The 20,997-nt window shown below is 45.4% G+C and overlaps 1 protein-coding gene across 4 annotated transcripts in view; it reads right to left on the reverse strand.

The window, feature by feature from the left end:
* CLUAP1 (clusterin associated protein 1) overlaps window positions 1-19,600 on the reverse strand; it is a 167,073-nt gene extending 147,473 nt beyond the window's left edge. For 2 of the 4 annotated variants that reach the window (XR_012161187.1, XM_073362812.1), the window contains exons 1-5: window positions 19,456-19,600; window positions 14,694-14,805; window positions 11,836-11,920; window positions 4,159-4,338; window positions 656-751 (exon numbers count right to left, since the gene is read on the reverse strand). Coding sequence is in view for 3 of the 4 variants with exons in the window: in XM_073362812.1 (XP_073218913.1) it covers window positions 656-751; window positions 4,159-4,338; window positions 11,836-11,920; window positions 14,694-14,805; window positions 19,456-19,477 (495 nt within the window). In the remaining variant the exon portion in view is untranslated. The remainder of the gene's footprint in view (window positions 1-655; window positions 752-4,158; window positions 4,339-11,835; window positions 11,921-14,693; window positions 14,806-19,455) is intronic. The other 2 variants (XM_073362811.1, XM_073362813.1) reach the window with 2 other exon arrangements.
* Window positions 19,601-20,997: the final 1,397 nt, after the last annotated feature.

Consider the following 20,997-nt stretch of genomic DNA (forward strand, 5'->3'; position numbering starts at 1 on the left):
AAGATTCTGGACTGACCACAGCCAGTTATTGCAACTAATATACAGCCTGATGACCAAGTTGTCATACTTTGGGCCATGTGATTAGGAAACCAGTACAATTCAGAGACTCTTAGCAGACTGATAAATACTGAACCTCAAAGACAGCATGATAATGTAAATATTGCAAATGGTAGGAATGTAGAGCTTTAAGTGGCAGATGTAATGGAACGCTAAACTGTATTATATTAGGTGGCACTTCATGTAAAATATCTTATTTAAATGAACCTGAGACATACCTGGCAGAGCATTAAAGAATCTTAGGATGAACACATCCGGTATGTATAAGCAAGCTCTGCAGCCAGTCCACATTTGGTACAAGAACATGACAAAGTATACGTACACACTGTTACTCATTTAAGCTCTCAAGCAGCTCTTTAGAGGTGAACTGAAATGTTTTGTAAACACAAACTGGCAAACCATTATTCTCTTGGGCTTATTACAAGTAATAATATGAATGAGAAGCTGGGTAACCCATATGACCTCGCTCCACTCACACACAGAATCTACATCTGATGTATTCATTGCAGCTGTTGAAATCGCTCATTCATACTTGTTTCTCTCTCTACATTTGCAGCATATGGTGAATCTGAGTTCCCTGTCTGCAGAGCATACTTACCCTCAACTCCACCTCTTTGCCAAGTAAATCATACAGAGATGCTCCTCTGGATGTGATTTCAGAAGCAAGCTGCCTGGCTGCCTTCAAATCAGCAATCTAGAAGAACAGCATAAAAAAAAAAATCAAACAATGGAAGAGTCTCTTTGCCCTCACAAAGAAAATTTGTGACAGGCTTTGTCCCTTTTAAAATTAAAACCGTATGTGTGACCAGCACGGTGCCTGAATCTCTCCCATGCTACATCTACACTCAGGGCCGTCCCTAGCTATTTTGTTGCCCTACACAGCCCCGCCGCAGGGGAGCTGTGTGGGGCCCCAGCCCTCCATGTGTGGTGGCTGGCCCCAGGCCTTCACAGAGGGTCTGTGTGAGGCCCTGCCCCAGGCCTCCATGGAGTGGGGAGAGGGGAGACTGGCCCCAGGCCTCCACAGGGGGCTGTGTGGGGCCCCGCCCCAGGCCACTACGGGGGAAAGCAGGCGGGCTGGCCCCAGGCCTCCATGGGGGATGGGAGGGAGGGGGGCTGGCCACTTCCTGCGGGACGGAGAGTGACCCGACCCCAGCCTGCTCTGCTCCCCTGGTTCCCATGCTTGGGGGAGGGGGAAACCGCCCCCCAGCACTCGCTGGCAGCGTGGCTGGGAGCCAGGAGAGCAGAGCAGGCTGGGGCCAGGTCTCTCTACTTACCAGTGAGTGCAGGAGTGCTCCTGGAGTCCTCAGGGGAGTTGGGATGGGGCTGGGGCAAAGCAGGGGTGGGAAGAGGCGGGGCTGTGGCCATGGGGAAGAGCTGGAGCAGGGTCTGGAGAAGCACGCAGCTGCACAGGGCACCAGAAAATTTGGTGCCCCAAATTTCCTGGTGCCCTATGCAGCTGCGTACTTTGCGTATGGGTAAGGACGGCCCTGTCTACACTACACAACATTAGCGGCAGCATGTGGGGTATGTGTAATTACACACCGCAGGGAAAAGCCGGAACCTGGCAGAGCCTTTCCAGACTACTCCCCTACTGCCAGAGCCTTTCCCTTTCCCTCCTTGTGGCAGGAGAAGACTCCAGCAGCTGGGAACTGGTGGAATCATTCCTGCCTGCCAGAGTCTTTCCCTGTGGGAGAAAGGGCTCCAGCAATGGGGAGCTGGCAGTCTTTCTCCACTACCCTCCTGCTCCAAGAGTCTTTCCCTATGGTGGGGAAGGGCTCCAGCAGCAGGGAGACACTACATAGCTAAAAACAGTAGCGTAGAGGGGGAAGCATGGCTTGGGTGAGCAGAGAGCCATGTAGGATATGTACTCACGTAGATAATCACATCCTTCAGTCTGCACCATTCCTGACAGGCTACACCTATTTATACTCATTCTGGGGGGATACAAGGGAATGTACGCTACACGCTGCTGAAAGAAGTGAGCTGCAGCTGCATTCAGTGAATGCATCCGATGAAGTGAGCTGGAGCTCATGAAAGCTTATGCTCAAATAAATTTGTTAGTCTCTAAGGTGCCACAAGTACTCCTTTTCTTTATACTAATAATGTTTCATTTGATTTCCCGTTTTCAAAAAGCACCTACATAGTATTAATTTTGATGGACTATATGGACCCATAGAGTCAAAGGTGTAAACATGATGCTCTCACTGTCCCAAACTGAACAATTTAAACAAGGTTCGGTATATAGAGACCTCAGCCTGGTTAGTATCACTGTTAAAAATATTGTAACCTTAAAGAAAGAAAAGAAGAGAAAAGAGGTTAAATCATTTAAAATGTAAATGTAATGCATTAAGTAAGGCTTTCATTTTAAGAACACTCCTTGTTCCCTTTCCTTCTAGCTAGAGGGAGCTTTCACAAGGAACCGTCCCCACCCTCCATTTGACAGTCTTTTGTTGTTATTAAGGATAATAGTTGTCCTTTTTGGGGAAAAGAAAAAGTTAAGATGAGCTTGAGTTCTTGTAGTTAAAATCCAACCCCATTTCTAAAAGGAATAAAGACAAACACACACAAAAGATGAAAGAGAACAGCAAAGACAGAAAATGCACTTTCCTTCTCTGGGGTTGACTTTAACTTGCAGTCTCACTGCTGGAAAGTAAACAGACACAGCACACAGCTGTATCAGCTGCTCCAAGACCTAATTCAGGTGGTTGAGGGCATTACTTTTATCTGCCTTTTTAATCCCAGACTCACAACAATGCTGCAAAAGATGCAGTCTTGGCTGGCTAAGCCAGACTCTTATTAAACAGTAGGCAAAAGGAGAGAGATAGGAAAGAAAAGAAATAAGGGTGGGAAGGAAACAGACACACAAAGGGGGGAAGGTGATAAAGACTCACATCCCAGGTGGTATTTGGGATTTAGCTAAAGTTGGCAGAGGTGACTACATCATCTGGGTCCCTCTCTCTGACCCAGTCTGGTCAGGACATCCCTCAGGATCAGGCCAACAAAGGCCCAACAGCGTTATGGTAGATCCTGGGGTGCCAAGAGATGGGAGGTGACAGCCATGATGGTAAAGCTCACAAGGCACCAAGAGAGGGGAGGTGAAAGCTCACTGTAGCCACTGTTGGCAGACAGCTTCTTCTTGATTTTCCCCCCCGAAGTCTTTTCTTTTAGAGACCCCAAAAGGGAGTGACAGGTGGAATAGCCCATCCTCTCATTATTTTGTCCACCTATTAGGCCTAATTTGCAACACACCAATCTGTGTTAATGGATTTCCAGTCCCATGCTTCTCTTGTTTACCAGGCCTGATTTTAATAGTCCTGGAGTTACATTAATAGGTCTTTTTTGGACTAATTCAGTCTGTCTCACTTATTCACCTTTTCCCATGAACATTTGTTGTTGTAGGCTATCATGACATTTTATAAACTTTCATTCACTTTTAAAGTTTGGGCCTACAAATTTGCTCTATTATTACAACACTAACACAGGAAGCATGCAACAGGCTCTTACTCCAAGAAAGGGAGAAGTTTCTTAAAGAAAATTCTATAATGTCACCTGACACATTAATGTAGCCATAATCATTGCCACTTTTAAAAGAAAAGTATTATTCCTGCATAATGAACAAATAACTGATAGGACTATTCAGAGAGTATCTGTGTTCTGTTTTTCCGTGGTATTTGTGGAGCAATTTCTATTTTAAATGCTTCTATAGGTCCTGAAGCACTGCACAATAAATTCAAGGGAAAGACTCTGATTGACTTCAATGGGCACTAGTTCAGGCCCATATTGCAGTGAGTACTCCCCATGCTTCTCTAACACAATTATACCAAATCATCTCAATTCTGCCCTGCCACGTTCCCTACTATTCCAGTCCTGCTCCAAAGCAGAGATGACCAATTCTGTACTAAACTTCAATACCATTATGAGCCAAGTTTTTCTTGGGATTAGATGGGGACCAAATGTGTCACAGCAGGTAAATTTAGGAAGGGAGAGTTTGAAAAGAACGTACTAATGCATACATTCTGTGCGTACGCTTATGAGGCAAATGAATTTGGTTTCCATGACTACAAAAAAAAAAAAAAAAAAAAGAATCTTTACTTTCCTTACTTTTGAACCAAGGTCAAACTTGAATTTGGTGCTTTCTTCCTCGGACACTGAGGTGGTCTCCATTCCTTTGGTTTTCATGGCATTGTAAAGCACAGAAGTTATTTTTAACAGCTCCTTCACTGCATAGCCGTCTGCTTGGTAAAGCTTCTTTGTGTTGAGCTTTATATGAGCTTTGGTAGCCTATTGGAAGAAGACACAAAGAAATATTTCAGTCCATTATAGACAACAGATTGTCAATTCCCGAGTCAAACATTTTCCTAAAAGTACTTATTTTGGAATCATCATGTTTGTCTATACATAACTAAAATTTTCAGCTCAGGAACAAGGGATTTTTTGAACAAGGATGACATACACACACCTTTTGAGAGTCATAACATTTCTGGGCACTTATATAAATGAAAAAGCTCAAACCATCCACTAATTCTCTCAGGGTGAAAGTCACCCCTGTGCAGAGGGCCAGCAAAAATCCTATTTACCACTTACATCTCCTGTAAACTTAATTGGTACTTAAGTGCATGGGCCTGGTGCTGACCCTCTGCATGGAGATGAATTTCAGTCTCAGTGCATTACTGTAATTAGATCAATTACTCTAATAAACTGTCTCTTCTTCCAACATTTTTTTTCAGATTGACAGTTTCTCTTAAATTTATTAATATCAAAAGAGGGAATAATTTGTTTCCCTTTCTCCTCTACCCCACCACATGCACAGATATACATACAAGATTCAAATAATGGATGTATATACCTTTGATATTTATTTCAAAACGCCTTGGGAAACAGCACTCCAGTGGCACAGAGAAGGAGATATACTTAATTATTGGAATTTCCTCTGGGCTGACGTTACAGACTCACAGACAGGAAGAGTTGGTGCAAAACAACAATTAAAACTGCCATTCACTCTTGCGAACTCAACATAATTGGCTAAAACTTTGTTCCTCCCCAGAAATAAAAGTTAACAAACTATAAATAGCTAGATGGCTTAAGATTCTTCTCTCTTTGCATCTGACCTGCTATCAAAATTTACCTCCTTTAAGAATACTAGGTAGTAGAAAGAGGTTTCCTATCCAAGCCTAACACGCATCCATGCGTATTAAACTTCACTTTCACCATTAGGCCCTAAGCTAGGTGTGCTGAAGCATGTACCAATCTTTTATGTGATTTTTATATCCAAATTGGATCTACCACAGGTAAAATCCAATTGGCAACAAGTAAGAAATTGTTCAAATATTTATTTTATTTTTTTAACTTAACATTTTATTTCCAATTTTTTTAAAGTGCTACAGTTTTAGTTGGACCTATACCAGGCTTGACTGCACAATCCTTACTCAGGCAAAATGCTCTTTGAAAGAAAAGGGATTTTTTCCTGGGAATGGATTGCTGGATTGAATCCAGTGTTTGCACTCTGCCCCAGCTCTTAAAGGAAGAGCATCAACTTCAAATCTAGTCAATTTTTTAAAAAGCATTTTCAGGCCCCAGACCTGCTTGAGTGTCCTGCCAATTTTGTGGCTTTGCAATCAGATTTCTTTATTTTTGTAAATGTTTCCCTCACCCTGTTACTGTGTGAAAGGCCCACAAAAACAAGAGAGGAAACTGACAGACTAATTTTGCAAGGGAAACTGAGAAAATGACTGACAAATGAGACCAAGGTTTCGAGAAGGATTTTTAGGGCCTTCAATTTTGGGTGCTCACCAATTAGAGTAGCAAAAAATCACTGGTCACAGAGTATCCTCAAATGCACCAGTAAGAAAAGCAAAAAAACCTTGACGTTTTTCCCTTCAGTTTCTTTCAGTTGAAGGAATCTTAGGAGTTAATCATCACAACCCTTTGAGCAGGGGGTTGGACTAGATGACCTCCTGAGGTCCCTTCCAACCCTGATATTCTATGATTCTATTCTATGAACAGCAGGTATAAAATTTTCAGACAGAAGTGTGATTATTAAGTTGACAGTGCCCTTTAACACCTGTTCCACAAGGGAAGCTAGAGCACCACATTACAAAGAGCATTGCTATGGATGGGAATTCCAATTTCAGTTCATTTAAAACACAAGGGGGGAAAATCAATGTCTAGTAAAAGGAAAAAACGTATTTTCCACTTGGCGACTGTTCTCTCTCTCTCACACATACACACACCCACACATTCTCAGCGCATGTGGACAGGAAAACACATGACTGACATAACAAAATCATCTGCAAACAGATCAACATCTTTTCCTGATCCACTAGTTTAAAAAAGGCATAAAAATGTCTTCACAGCACCATTACAAAACCATCTCCATTTATTCTGAGAACTTACCATATGTGTTTAATTTAAGCCACATGCAATTAAGACAAAAGAAGAACTAAAACCACCACAAAGTGGGGTCGATAGACAAGAGATTGGGTTAGGCTTTTAAAATGTGCTTTCATATTCTTTTTGGGCCAAATTTTGGACTCAGTACAAAGCCCTAACAAACAGGTTCACAGGCTGGGGACACAGAATATTCTTCCTCCAAGCCACAAAGCAGCAGTGGTGCTGCTTCACTGACATTACTGCAGTTGCTAAAAACCTCCCACCCCAGGGATTCAGGTGAGCTAGTGGATCTGCATACTCCAAAGCCCCCATGTGCACTAAGATGGATGGAACGGTGCTACACAAATGGTGAAAACTATTGCGTGGGCTCCCCACATTTGTCCTCCCTTCTGCAAAATGGGTCCACATCTTTGTGGTTGGATTTGAGTCTTCTACCGCATGTGGAGATGAGAGTGGAGGGAAGGATTCACTTTCTTAAAGTGCAGGGCAATGGAGACACACAGAGCAAAACTATGTGAGGCCAAAACATTATTTTTCTCCAGGCAGGCCTCCTCCAGGCCTTAATGTGTAAGTCAACTTATGGCAAGTTAAAAAAAGATGGTCTCTTCAGCCTGTTTGTGCATTGGCACCACTATGCTCTGTTTAAATGACAAACATAGAATAGAATATTGTTTAAATCAAAAGCATCAATTTTCCTATATCTCATTGACTCTCCATTTAATGGTTTGGATCTCTTCAGGCAGAGTCAATATTGTCGACGCAACCTACAGACATAGTCACTAGAGATACTCTAGTCATTCACTACTAGCTCAAAAGGCTGAGAAACATGGACCACAATGAAGAGCTGAAGTCAGATTCCCCCATATGGCAGAGGATTGCAAACAGCGGGATTTTTTTAAAAAAACTATTAGCCCAGATGGAAAGGCTGAATTAACAAGTTAGAAGAGTATGGGTATAGAATAGAAACACTAACAGAATTTAAATAAAGTAGAATGTAATCAAACACCACAACAGAGAAATCATACAGATATTCTGCTTAGTCTGGAAAGGATTTGCTCTAGTTACATTTTAATGAGGATTAATGATTTCTGATATTCTTCTTTAATGGAATTAGGTACATTTGTCTCCATATAAATCTTCTATCTAATTATAGATGCTACAGGTTATTAGCTATTCCTGAAGATAACTGTGTGTCCCATGGACAACAGGAATTACTGAAGAAACATCTTCAAGTCCTTCCCATTCTAAGAAGCAGAGGAAACATCTGAGCTGAGAGTTTGTTTACTGAAGAATCGCAGTAATTCCTCTATTACCCTGTAAAATTAATTGCAGACTTTTAGCCATGGGGTAATTTAGCCACTCTTCTTTCATCCCATAACTGTACTATTCTGTAAAGCCTTTAGGGATACACCAATATGAAGAATGGTCTGAAAAGCATATTATTAAAATGATTTCTGATTTCACACTTCTCTTTCCAAATTGTATTAGGCTCAGAAAAGAAACTTAAAACTGCTGGATCTGTGGTTGTTCTTCACCTCTAATGATGCCCCAGGGATTAGAACTGTAAGATATGGAAAGGTTACACATCTGCGCTCAGTAGAATTAAGAACTGAGAACTAATTATCCATATGTAAGGCTGCAAGTTTGTCACAGAGATCATGGAAGTCACGGATTCCATGAGATTCCAGGACCTCCATGATTTCTGCAGCAGCTGGGCCAGCCGCACCAACCGCTGCTGGGGCACTCTTGGGCCACCGTGTCCCCGTCCCCCAGCAGCAGCAGGAGTTTGGATGTGGGAAGGGGCTCAGGGCTGGGGATTGGGGCGCAGGAGGAGGTGAGGGCTCTGGGCGGTGCTTACCTCAGGGGGCTCCCTGGAAGAGGCAACATGTCCCTCTCTTAGCTCCTAGGTGGAGGCGCAGCCAGATGACTCCGCACACTGCCTCTGACCTGAGCGCCAGCTCAGTGGTTCCCAACCAATGGGAGCTGCGGAGCTGGCACTCGGGGCAGAGGCAACACATGGAGCTATATTGCCGCACCTCCACCTAGGAGCTAAGGGAGGTACATGTCGCCGCTTCCGGGGAGCCTTAAGGAGCCAGGTAGGGAACCTGCCAGCCATGCCAACCCCTCCCCCAGCACCAGCAGCAGTCCCGGGCCACGCACCACTGCCTCCCCACCCCAGCAGGAGTCCCAGGCTGCTCCCCCGAGCACCTGTGGCACCCCCGGGCCATTCCCCACCACCTGCAGCACTCCCAGGCCCCCCCTTCTACTCTCCCAAGATTTAGTCAGGGGTATATAGTACAAGTCACGGACAGGTCACGGGCCGTGAATTTTTGTTTACTGCCCATGACCTGCCCATGACTTTTACTAAAAATACCCATGACTAAAACATAGCCTTGTCCATATGTAATCTATGGGCAAAACCTGGCTTTATGGTCACTTCATATTTCAAAAAGCTTCAAAATTAGAGCCCCACAAAACAGTTTTAATCTGACAGCTATTCATAAAGAGAGATCAGGCTGATAACCTTCTCAAGTCAAAAACTCACCATCCAGGCCTAAGAATCTGAGCATCTTTGTGAAGTACAACTCATTTTCCTGTATAACACTCCTTCCAACTCTCTCAATATGTTTACCTCCAGCACAATTTCCTGCTAAGGACATCCAACACCATATCTACAGACAGTAGCAGCCACTGGTGATCAACACGTGGTTCACGCCCCTTAGCCCAGAAACACATTTTTACCAAGCCCCACTGAGTGAAAGGCCAAGCTCTAAACATTCAGACTTAGCTCACTTATTTAGTTCAATGTTGCGCTGGAACAGCTGGTCAAAATTCACTTTGCTGAAACTCTCCTTCATTGCTGCATGACATAACCATGGTTCAGTGCTCCAGACTGAAACTGCAGAGTAGTCTGTGGTATGAGCTGTAGTTTGTGGAATTTTGCTCCTGGGTGAGTGTGAGGAAATGGACTAGCTAACCTAATACTGTCCAATTCTGTGCTGAATCACAGAAGGCCCAGCATAGGAAGTGTAGCCTGGTAGGCGGGAGGGGTAAAGGCTTCACACCACTTCTGCACTCTCTTCAGACAATAAAAAAAAAAAAAAACTACTTTGAACTTCTCAGTGAGCCCATTGCAGAGAGCTTTGTGAATGACCCTGTTCTCCAAACTAAAACAGACAGAATACATGGCACGACTTTAATATACTGCAGAGAAAGGCAGACGGGAGGAGAGGGTAACTAAACACAAATATTAACTGACTACAGAAGGGGGCCCCTCAACATCTCACTTATACCTTCATTGGTACCTTTTCATAATGCCCTCAACTTCCCCCTGTATGTTTTTCAGTCAGCAACTCTGCTTACTGGTGCCCTGATGCTCCTACCACAACAAAGCAGGAGTGTCCATTCCTGTTCAAAAGGGATGCAAGACCAAGCATCTGCCCCAGAATTCTTGCATAATCACTTTGCAAAACTCCTCATTATGATTAGGCTTGGAAGGTTTAGATATTTATCAGCAAATGTCTATAAAGACAAGGTGGGTGAGGTAATATCTTCTATTGGTGAAAGAGACAAGCTTTCAGGCTTACACAGAGCTCCTCTTCAGCGTACACATACACAAATGCGTGCGCACCCCATCCCCCAATAAAAGCAGGAAGATAGGCAAAGCAAGAAAAATGCTGCTTGAAAACTTATGAATGTTTGATTTAAGGATATTGACTTTGTATTTTGACATGTGATATTGACAGCTTGTGGTTTAATGGTTATGATGATTTACCTTTTTGAATCTCAACATCTACTTTCATTGAATAACTATCGTCTTACCCCCTTACTGCCAGACCCCCTCACAATTTTCCACAACTGTAAAAATTTAAATAAATAAAAATCAGAAAAGATGCTTACAACATTATCCATTTGATTTATTAAAAAAAATATCTAATTCTTCCAGAGTTATTATCTAGAAGTTGAATCCAGAGTTAAATCCGAATTATGATTTACAGCAGACACCTTCCTCCCAGAATGTCTGGTAAGGAATAAAAAAAACAAAATAAAAAAAAACGCTAAAAAACACTATGAAAAAAATACACTAGAACTAAAATAGCTCTGTCTTATGCCTGAGAACAAGTCAAGCAGCAAGGAAAATAAAACGAGAAGTAATGTCATGCATCCATGGAGGGTGTAGAAAGCGAGGAAAAGGGAGCAATTCAGATGGCAACTTTTTACCTGGCCTGCCGGTGTTGGGTTTTTTCCAGACCAAATACAACACACTGTTGCTACTGTCTTTATACTGTACTGCTGGTGGTACTGTTCACTGCTTATGCTCATTACAATCCACTTTCAACAACATAATTGAATGAAAGATGTATGATCCCAACAAGGAAAGAGGGAAACTCTGCTGAAGTAAAGCAGGGAAGAGAGATTGTGCCGTAGCATAAAGGTCACCTGCAGAACCACCCAAAATGTTTATGAGACACTCAGACACTGTGGTGATAAGTACCATTGAAAACCTCCAAATCTACTGACAAATAAAAGATCAAGGCACATTGCTTGGCAGGCAGGTCCTCTAGAATTCCATGAATTCAGGGGAGAACCCTACGTTAAAAATATCATTTGGTCCAGTTACGCCAGTACAGTCCTTATACAGAGTGGCTGCGCATCTTATATTTTAAAAGACAACCCCTATTTAGTGTCTAATATCCTTCAATCTGTATCCAAAAAGCAGTAACACAAAGCATTTGATCTGATAAGAAGTATGCATTCAGGCAATAAAGAAAAACAGGATTACACACTGGGACACAAATATTGATTTTAGACCATAACTAAAAAATCATTACGCCTTGTGTTTTTCACAGAGTTCTCTTATTTTCTTGATATGTAAGTTGTTACCCTACTACAAAAACAGGCATAAAATGTTAGGAGAGAGATGGCCATATTTGTTACTGAGCGCATCCGAAAATCCACTTTGTCATTTTTGTTAAGAAAACTTGATTTTTGCACGTTAGCTTTTTCAAGTGTGAAAAATGGACAGGAGGTTGCACATGAATATTGCTTTATGAGCTTAAAGCTAAGCAGTTGTTAAAACTCCAATACTACCAAGACTTACTCATATGTTTAATTTTACGTGATGTGAGCCATCCCATCCAAGTCATTGGCTGGCCTCATTCATGTCAATAGCAACACTTCCATTGAGTTTCATCCAGTGACTGCAATGGGGCTACTAACATCATGTAAAAGTTAAACCCGTGTTTAAGTTTTTGTAGGATCAGGGCCTTCGCTTGAATTAAGATTTAGTCAAATATCAACTGCAAGTAAATCTCTCCCTCTGGCTCTCATTATTTTTTCTGTGGGCTTTGGATCAAACCCCAAATGAGGTTGCTTAAGCAGACTCACCATAAACTGAGCTACTGCCTTAATGAAGAAAACCCGGTCCTGCTCTGTCTCAACATCAGAAGGAACATCAGTCTGAGGTTCATATCTACAGATGGGAACATTAATCGAGTCAGACAAGCAACATGCATGAAGTATTAAACAGGTAAAAGCCAATACATTTATGTGGCAAATTCAGACATCATAAAGATCCTGCAAACCAAATTTTCAGCCCCTGATGCAGGTGGAGAAACAGTAGTTCAGTGTCTAGGATCTGGAATGTATAAATTAGAATGTCATAAAAATTGCATGAGCCATAAAGCTTGAGCCATCTTTGCAAAAGAAGTTGTTAAATTCAGGTTTTGAAGCTATCGTTTGGCTTAGTTTGTAAGAACAGCCAGACCTAGCTGATTCACCCAAATCAATTTCAAAGCTTGGATTCAGGCTTTAAATCAATTTAATATTTCTGATGAGAGATTATTTACTGTACTGTGTCAGTTTTTCAAATCGCAAGCCACACAGATAAACCAAACTAATCTTAATTAGATCTGACTAGGACTTAAAAAAAAAAAAAAGCCTTTGATTAACTGAACATCCCTAATCTTCCAGAAATCTGCTAAAATGACTAGCAGTGAAATGGTTAATAAAACAACAACATTGCCATTTAAAATATCATCATGAAAGTAAACACCCCCTTGGAAATGAACAAGGACAGTTGAGAGGTCTCAGAGCTATCATTTTAAGCAGAATGAGGAAGATTACTTCCAAACATAACCCAAACTGAATCTTTGCAAGGCTAGAAAATGTTATACATGACAGTTTAGATTTTGGAGCATATTTACAGCAATCGATGGGTTCTGCAGCAAAGCCTCTAGCCACAAAACAGAGAAAAACACAGGGCCCTGATTTACAGTTAATATTATCCCTAAAATAAACTTTCTTGCTTCACTAATAATATATTAATATTTTACATTTTTATAGCACCTTTGATCTTGAGAATCCCAAAGCCCTTTACAAACAGCACCAGTATAACACAGCCACCTCTGGAGGGGAGGTCACCAACCAACTGGTCCACAGTACACTATATACCAGTACACCTGGGAAGAGGAAACTAGGGAAATCCCCTACTTCCTAACTTTTATGGAAAGTGCTATGGGATCATTAATATCCAGACAGAACCTCCACTTTAAAATCTCATTTGAAATTCAAAATAAGTGAAGTCTAAATTAACCTCTCTACCTTACAATACAATTATAAGACTCCTGGAACCAGGGAAAGCTGGTTTATTGGGTACCTGGTACAATTTGGTTAGTTTCCTAGCTGCCTGGGATGTAAATGAGGCACTTCACTTAAAAGCAGAGTACTTCCAATCACCTTATAATATACACGTGAAAGCACTTTATACTGTTCAGCTTAATTGGATGAATATGCTTACACTTTTTTGAAAAGCAATCCCTTTCTGTGTAATGAAATGTCTTTTTCACTGCTCTGTTTGCCATCTCTTGGAGAGAAGTTGTTAAATTCAGAGAGATGGGAGACAACTTGGAGAAATGGAGAGACAATTCGTGACTTCTGTTTTTAAATTTGAAGGGAAAAAGGCAAGTAATTTAAAAACCAAACTTAGGGGGAAGGGGAAGCATTGTTAAGACTTCACAAGACTTGATATTAATATAAATGTTTTAATCAAAACTTTTTTATTAGTTTTAAACAGTCCTACAATACTTGCAGCCCAAAAATTGCAGCACTGAGCTAGTGCACAATAGCCAGAAAGCTAAAATTGCTTGAAACTAACCATAAACTAAGTGAAATGCAAAAAGTAAGCAAGCAGCAAAAATGATCTTTGTTAAATTTCTGCCCATTGCAATATTGTAAGGTATCATTAACTGAAAAAGTAAGAAAATGTTCTCTTTTCATACACACACACACACACACACACACACACAAAGAGAACATTTTAGTACTTTTTGATATTGATGATATAATTAATGTATTATAAATACACACACACACACACACACACATATATAGCTTAATCCACCATTGCAGTTTCACAAGTGTTTGAAACCAATAGCATTACACTGACGGAAAACTATAGTAAAATGATACTAGAGCAGGCCCATGCTCCCTGAGGGGTTCCTTCTTCCATTGCCTTTCATTGTGGGCAATGTAGTAAGTCAGAGGAAACAGAATGAAATATTAAGGAAAAATCATTACTGCACGTTTCAAACATTGATCTCCTCTGACACGTTTCAGAGTAACAGTTTTCTTTTTAAAGTATGAGCCTGTTCTGTAAAGATGGGGCAAAGCCTTAGCTGCAGGAATAGTTTTTAAAAGAGCCAGTGGGGCTGAACTCAGTCCAAGGGAGAGGTGGAGAAGAATACTTCACTTTGCAAAGAATACCTCTAGAGAAGACTAAGTTTGAAGGTAGTCTCAGTTAGTCCTCCACTGCCTGACTTTAGCTCCTGCAATGCAAGCCTCATGCCGTATGTTTGCTACAGAATCTAAAGAATATGGAAATTCACACTGGTGAATGAGGAAGGGGACTCAAGGAGAATACACTCTTTATTTTTCGTACTTTTCCTTTAGTTTACCCTTTATCTACATTATTTTCCTCTGGAAAAATTAGTTTATTATATCCATGGCACATAGAGACCACTGAAGCCACAAGCTTGATACTTAAAATGCCAACTTAATTACCATATGTTCCTATCTGGCACTCAGAACAGTAGAGCTCTCAAAATGACTAAATTTCAATTGCACCAAGTTCCTCTTTAAGCCACTCAGTACAACTCCACTCCAAAATATCAGCTTCAAATGGCTCTCTAACTTCAGGTCCAGTGACTGAGTTGACATTTTTTCTTGCACTGAAATAAAGCACCAACCTTTTGCATAGCCAAAGAAGCATCTCTGAAACCAGCATGAAGTTTGGAGTGCGGAAATTCTCCATAGAGATGAGTCGGGGATAGCCCAGAGCCCTCATCATCTCAGTAAAATCTGAAAGACAAACAACAAAAACAATTCTTTCTTTTCACTATAGTCAGCAAAGATGCTCAAGTCCCACAATGCACTGTTTATGGTTACCAACAAACACACTGTGCTAGAGTGAATCTAGAATAGACAGAATTCATGAAGTGATCAAGGAAAAAAGTTAATACCAATTTACCAGGAAATTATCTTTAACGAGCAAAAAAAGATGACTTTTAAATGAGAAATGTTCCTAATAACTGAAATATTAAAATAAAATCAACTAAGGATTTCAAACATCCCCATTGTCGTGTATAACAACAATGCTCTCCCAGCCTCTGTGGATGGAGCGCTCAACCACAGGAAGGAAGCCTTTCATCGCCCTGTAGCAAACCCTCCCAGTTGCCCTAAGAAATGGCATTGAGCATCTCTAAAGAAAGACATACCATAGTCTTTACCTGAAGGAACTGCAATAACACAACAAACTACTTGCCCACCTACGCTGATACCTTCCTTCGATAGAGGCCATTACCTGATGTTTCAGAGAAAAGTTTAAAAAACCAAATACAATGCACCTGACCAGTTGTTCAATGCCCAATAAGGGAAAGAGGTAGAAGTTTCCTCCAGACTCCTGCACATTACAGCAGCAAATACAAAAGGTCATGTACCAGCAATATCATAATGTAAACCCACAGCAACACAATGGTTCATCGAAATATGGGACCAAAACTGACAGTGAGACCTACAGGTATCTGCAAAGCAGCCCTCACAAGACCTGGGATCACTGTCCTGAGAAAATCAGTATCATACCAGACATACCGGGAATGAGTAGAAACCCTTTGCAACCTGGGTATCTACAACAGCTTGAACTCATTTTCTGTCCCATATTTTGTAGGATCAATCTGATTTTCACAGGGTGACACATCCTGCATATCTGGAGTCTACACAGAATCCACAATATGTCATCACAGCCAGATGCAGAATTATGGTGTGGTGACTTTTTGACATGAGAATTTGTTGCAGTAGTGTAAACAGTGTGATGTCACTGTGATGCAGCAAGGTGAGATATTCATGCTGCAAGACACATGATGATCTCAGAATGTGACAGAATTAGGATATGAGACAAAACTGTGTGTGATAAACCTATGATATGGCACGATAGCACAATGCCAGCTGAATACGCCCCATAACAGTGCAATACAGAGGAATGATATTGTGAACGCTGCAATTCAGTGGGCGAGGTGCTGCGATGCCAAAATGTACTGTGTTGATACTATGTGGTGACAGCAGGCTGTCATGCGATCACGGCATGAGAGAGCACAATAATGCCACACAATGGTATGCCGTGGCACAACATACAGCAAAACAAGACTAGACAAGAAGAGAATGCTGCATCAGGTGGGGATGAGCTTTAGCCTGATGACGGCAAGATACAATATAATGGAGCAATATGACATCAGGAAGCTATGATGAGGAATGATAACACTGTGTGATAATGTGTGTGTGTGTGTGTGTCAATGGAGTGGGTGTGTGGTGACAGTGTGGGGTGGTGCAGTATGATGACATGGTGATGGCATAGATGTACAGCAATGGCAGGATGATGCAGTGGAGATAGTTGGCATAACACCAATGTGGTGATGGCACAAGTGTGTGGTAAGGACACAACGACGGTGTGGACCATGCAGGTGTATGGCGATGGCGTGGTGATGGCACAGCTGGATAATGATGGCATGGGGCACTGCAGGTTTGTGGTGCTGATATAATGATGGCTGGTGGGCAGTCATGAGTGGCGACGGGGCAGGTAGTTGGTGTTGGCATGGTGATGGCGAGGTAATGGTGTGGGTGTGTAGCGATGGCATGGCAATGGGGTGAGTGGATGGTGATGGCATGATGATGGAGCAGGTGTATAAGGATGGTGTGGCAGTGGCGTGGGTGGTGATGGGGCAGGTGTGTGGCAATGGCGAGGCGATGGGATGGATGGATGGCAATGGCATGGTGATGGCACAGGTGTGTAGCGATGGCATGACGATGGCATGGGTGGTGATGGGGCAGGTGTGTGGCAATGGCATGGTGATGGCGAGGGGATGGGGTGAGTGTAGGAGGATGGTGTGGTGATGGCGTGGGTGGTGATGGGGCGGGTGTGTGGCAATGGCGAGGCGATGGGATGGATGGATGGCAATGGCATGGCGATGGCACAGGTGTGTAGCGATGGCATGGGTGGTGATGGGGCAGGTGTGTGGCGATGGCGAGGGGATGGGGTGAGTGTAGGAGGATGGTGTGGTGATGGCGTGGGTGGTGATGGGGCGGGTGTGTGGCAATGGCGAGGCGATGGGATGGATGGATGGCAATGGCATGGTGATGGCACAGGTGTGTAGCGATGGCATGACGATGGCATGGGTGGTGATGGGGCAGGTGTGTGGCAATGGCATGGTGATGGCGAGGGGATGGGGTGAGTGTAGGAGGATGGTGTGGTGATGGCGTGGGTGGTGATGGGGCGGGTGTGTGGCAATGGCGAGGCGATGGGATGGATGGATGGCAATGGCATGGTGATGGCACAGGTGTGTAGCGATGGCATGACGATGGCATGGGTGGTGATGGGGCAGGTGTGTGGCAATGGCATGGTGATGGCGAGGGGATGGGGTGAGTGTAGGAGGATGGTGTGGTGATGGCGTGGGTGGTGATGGGGCAGGTGTGTGGCAATAGCGAGGCGATGGCGAGGGGATGGGGTGAGTGTAGGAGGATGGTGTGGTGATGGCGTGGGTGGTGATGGGGCAGGTGTGTGGCAATAGCGAGGCGATGGCGAGGGGATGGGGTGAGTGTAGGAGGATGGTGTGGTGATGGCGTGGGTGGTGATGGGGCGGGTGTGTGGCAATGGCGAGGCGATGGGATGGATGGATGGATGGCAATGGCATGGCGATGGCACAGGTGTGTAGCGATGGCATGACGATGGCATGGGTGGTGATGGGGCAGGTGTGTGGCAATGGCATGGTGATGGCGAGGGGATGGGGTGAGTGTAGGAGGATGGTGTGGTGATGGCGTGGGTGGTGATGGGGCGGGTGTGTGGCAATGGCGAGGCGATGGGATGGATGGATGGCAATGGCATGGCGATGGCACAGGTGTGTAGCGATGGCATGGGTGGTGATGGGGCAGGTGTGTGGCGATGGCGAGGGGATGGGGTGAGTGTAGGAGGATGGTGTGGTGATGGCGTGGGTGGTGATGGGGCGGGTGTGTGGCAATGGCGAGGCGATGGGATGGATGGATGGCAATGGCATGGTGATGGCACAGGTGTGTAGCGATGGCATGACGATGGCATGGGTGGTGATGGGGCAGGTGTGTGGCAATGGCATGGTGATGGCGAGGGGATGGGGTGAGTGTAGGAGGATGGTGTGGTGATGGCGTGGGTGGTGATGGGGCAGGTGTGTGGCAATAGCGAGGCGATGGCGAGGGGATGGGGTGAGTGTAGGAGGATGGTGTGGTGATGGCGTGGGTGGTGATGGGGCAGGTGTGTGGCAATAGCGAGGCGATGGCGAGGGGATGGGGTGAGTGTAGGAGGATGGTGTGGTGATGGCGTGGGTGGTGATGGGGCGGGTGTGTGGCAATGGCGAGGCGATGGGATGGATGGATGGATGGCAATGGCATGGCGATGGCACAGGTGTGTAGCGATGGCATGACGATGGCATGGGTGGTGATGGGGCAGGTGTGTGGCAATGGCATGGTGATGGCGAGGGGATGGGGTGAGTGTAGGAGGATGGTGTGGTGATGGCGTGGGTGGTGATGGGGCGGGTGTGTGGCAATGGCGAGGCGATGGGATGGATGGATGGCAATGGCATGGCGATGGCACAGGTGTGTAGCGATGGCATGGGTGGTGATGGGGCAGGTGTGTGGCGATGGCGAGGGGATGGGGTGAGTGTAGGAGGATGGTGTGGTGATGGCGTGGGTGGTGATGGGGCGGGTGTGTGGCAATGGCGAGGCGATGGGATGGATGGATGGCAATGGCATGGTGATGGCACAGGTGTGTAGCGATGGCATGACGATGGCATGGGTGGTGATGGGGCAGGTGTGTGGCAATGGCATGGTGATGGCGAGGGGATGGGGTGAGTGTAGGAGGATGGTGTGGTGATGGCGTGGGTGGTGATGGGGCAGGTGTGTGGCAATGGCATGGTGATGGCGAGGGGATGGGGTGAGTGTAGGAGGATGGTGTGGTGATGGCGTGGGTGGTGATGGGGCGGGTGTGTGGCAATGGCGAGGCGATGGGATGGATGGATGGCAATGGCATGGCGATGGCACAGGTGTGTAGCGATGGCATGGGTGGTGATGGGGCAGGTGTGTGGCGATGGCGAGGGGATGGGGTGAGTGTATGAGGATGGTCTGGCGAGGAGAAGATGCGGGTGGGTGGCGATGGGGCGGGTGGGTGGCGACGGTGAGGGTGGGGCTGGCGACGCGATGGCGTGGGTGGGGTTGGGACGGGTGGGAGGGGATGGCGAGGCGACGGGTGGGTAGCCATGGCACGAGGGGGGCAGCAAGTGTGCGCAGCGCTGACACCGCAGAAGGACGACGCGCCGGCCACCCCCACCACCACGTCCCCACAGCACCAGGCCCCCGCCTGGGCCCCAGGAGCAATGTCCCCCATGCGGTCGCGGCTCCCTCCCTCTCCTGGGGGCCCGAGCTAGATTTCCTCACTCCTGAGATCGCGGAACGACATGGTGACCCCGCGGCGCCGCCGCCGCCGCCTCCGGCCCTTGCGAACAACCACAGAGCAACTGCCGGGCCGCGCCTGGCACCGCCTGCCTCTGCGCCAGGCCGCGCTGCCAGTCCCTATGGCAACCGCCCTACGGCGTTACGCCCGGCCCAAACTACGGGAGAAAGCGAAGGGCTCAGACGATGGGCGGTGCTGAAGGACAGACGGGAACGAGTGCGCGCGGGGCGGGGACTAGCAAGAAAGAAGCAGAGGAGCGGAAGACCCGGGTATCATCTCTGGATGTGAAGGAGATTGCTCAAGCAGTGCGCCCACCCCAGCCAGACTCTCCCCAGAGGAACAGCAGGAGACAGAGTCCTGCACATCCCATTAACCACGTCTTTCCTGAATTCCTTGCATCCACATGCAAAAATGCCTTCAGGAATTTTGGGGTTGAATTGTTCCCTTTATTTCTTACTGGGATGTTGGGAGGCTTAATTAAGTAATGTTTGTAAAGTGCTCTGAAATCTTTGGAGGAAAGAGCTAGAGAGGGGGAAAGTATTATTTCAGTTTCCTTTGATCAATGAGGCAAAGGTTGGAGCATGTGCTGAAAGACTTGGAGTATATAGCTTCCACCATTTCAAAGCCCCACAATCTATTCTGAGATGAGTGTATCACTCTGGTGAAGTAGAGAACAACCTAAATGTTCAGATGTTTATATGGTCTCGGTTCAATCACATCTGCCTCCATTGCTTAGTGTCAGAGACTGTAGCCATCCACTACTTACTCACAGCTAAAGGTGTTACATTTTTTCTAAAGTGGTAGATGCTTGTGCTTCTAGTGCTGAAGATCCCCCAGGTTCAGTTCTCACTGATGACTATTGTGACTAGTTATATGGCCACAGTTTGTAACACTTAGCTGAACCCAACCACTACCAGTGCAGGAGACCAACCTGGCTAACCCCTGCTTGTGGCCTGATGGAGACCCAGCTGGTGACACCCCAGGAGGGCTCTAACCAGGGCAGGGCAAGCAGGATAGCCGGCTAGGGCGCAAAGCTGTGGGGGCAGAAAAATGGGATCCGAGGCAATGTGTGGGGAAGGGAAAATAGGGGCATGTGGGCCCCCCCACATATTTTTGGTTGTGCCCCCCAATCAAGACAGGCTGGGTGGCCGGCTAAGGCGAGTCAGGAGGTGGAGGTGATGTTCCCTCCCCCAAGTCCCACTGCACAGGGCTGGCCTGACCAACTCCCGCCATGCAGGGCTGGCCCGAGCTGCCTGGCGTTGCCACTCAACCCCCACCGCCAAACATTCCACCACACCCCCTGGGGATCATGCCCCACAGTTTGAAAACTGCTGTGTGGTGGTCATGGGCCCCTGCTTTAAATTGTGCCCCTCCCCTCACTATCTATAGTTATGTTGCCTCTGAATGGGATGAAAAAATTACCAAAAAATGGTAAGGGGCACAAATATGCTTGCTCGCCCCAGGCACTAAAATGCCTAGTTACGGCTCTGCCCTCCAGCCAAACCCTTTGACAAAAGACCAGGGGG

This window comes from Lepidochelys kempii, chromosome 10, assembly GCF_965140265.1.
Source record: "Lepidochelys kempii isolate rLepKem1 chromosome 10, rLepKem1.hap2, whole genome shotgun sequence".
In the NCBI taxonomy this organism is placed as follows: Eukaryota; Metazoa; Chordata; order Testudines; family Cheloniidae; genus Lepidochelys; species Lepidochelys kempii.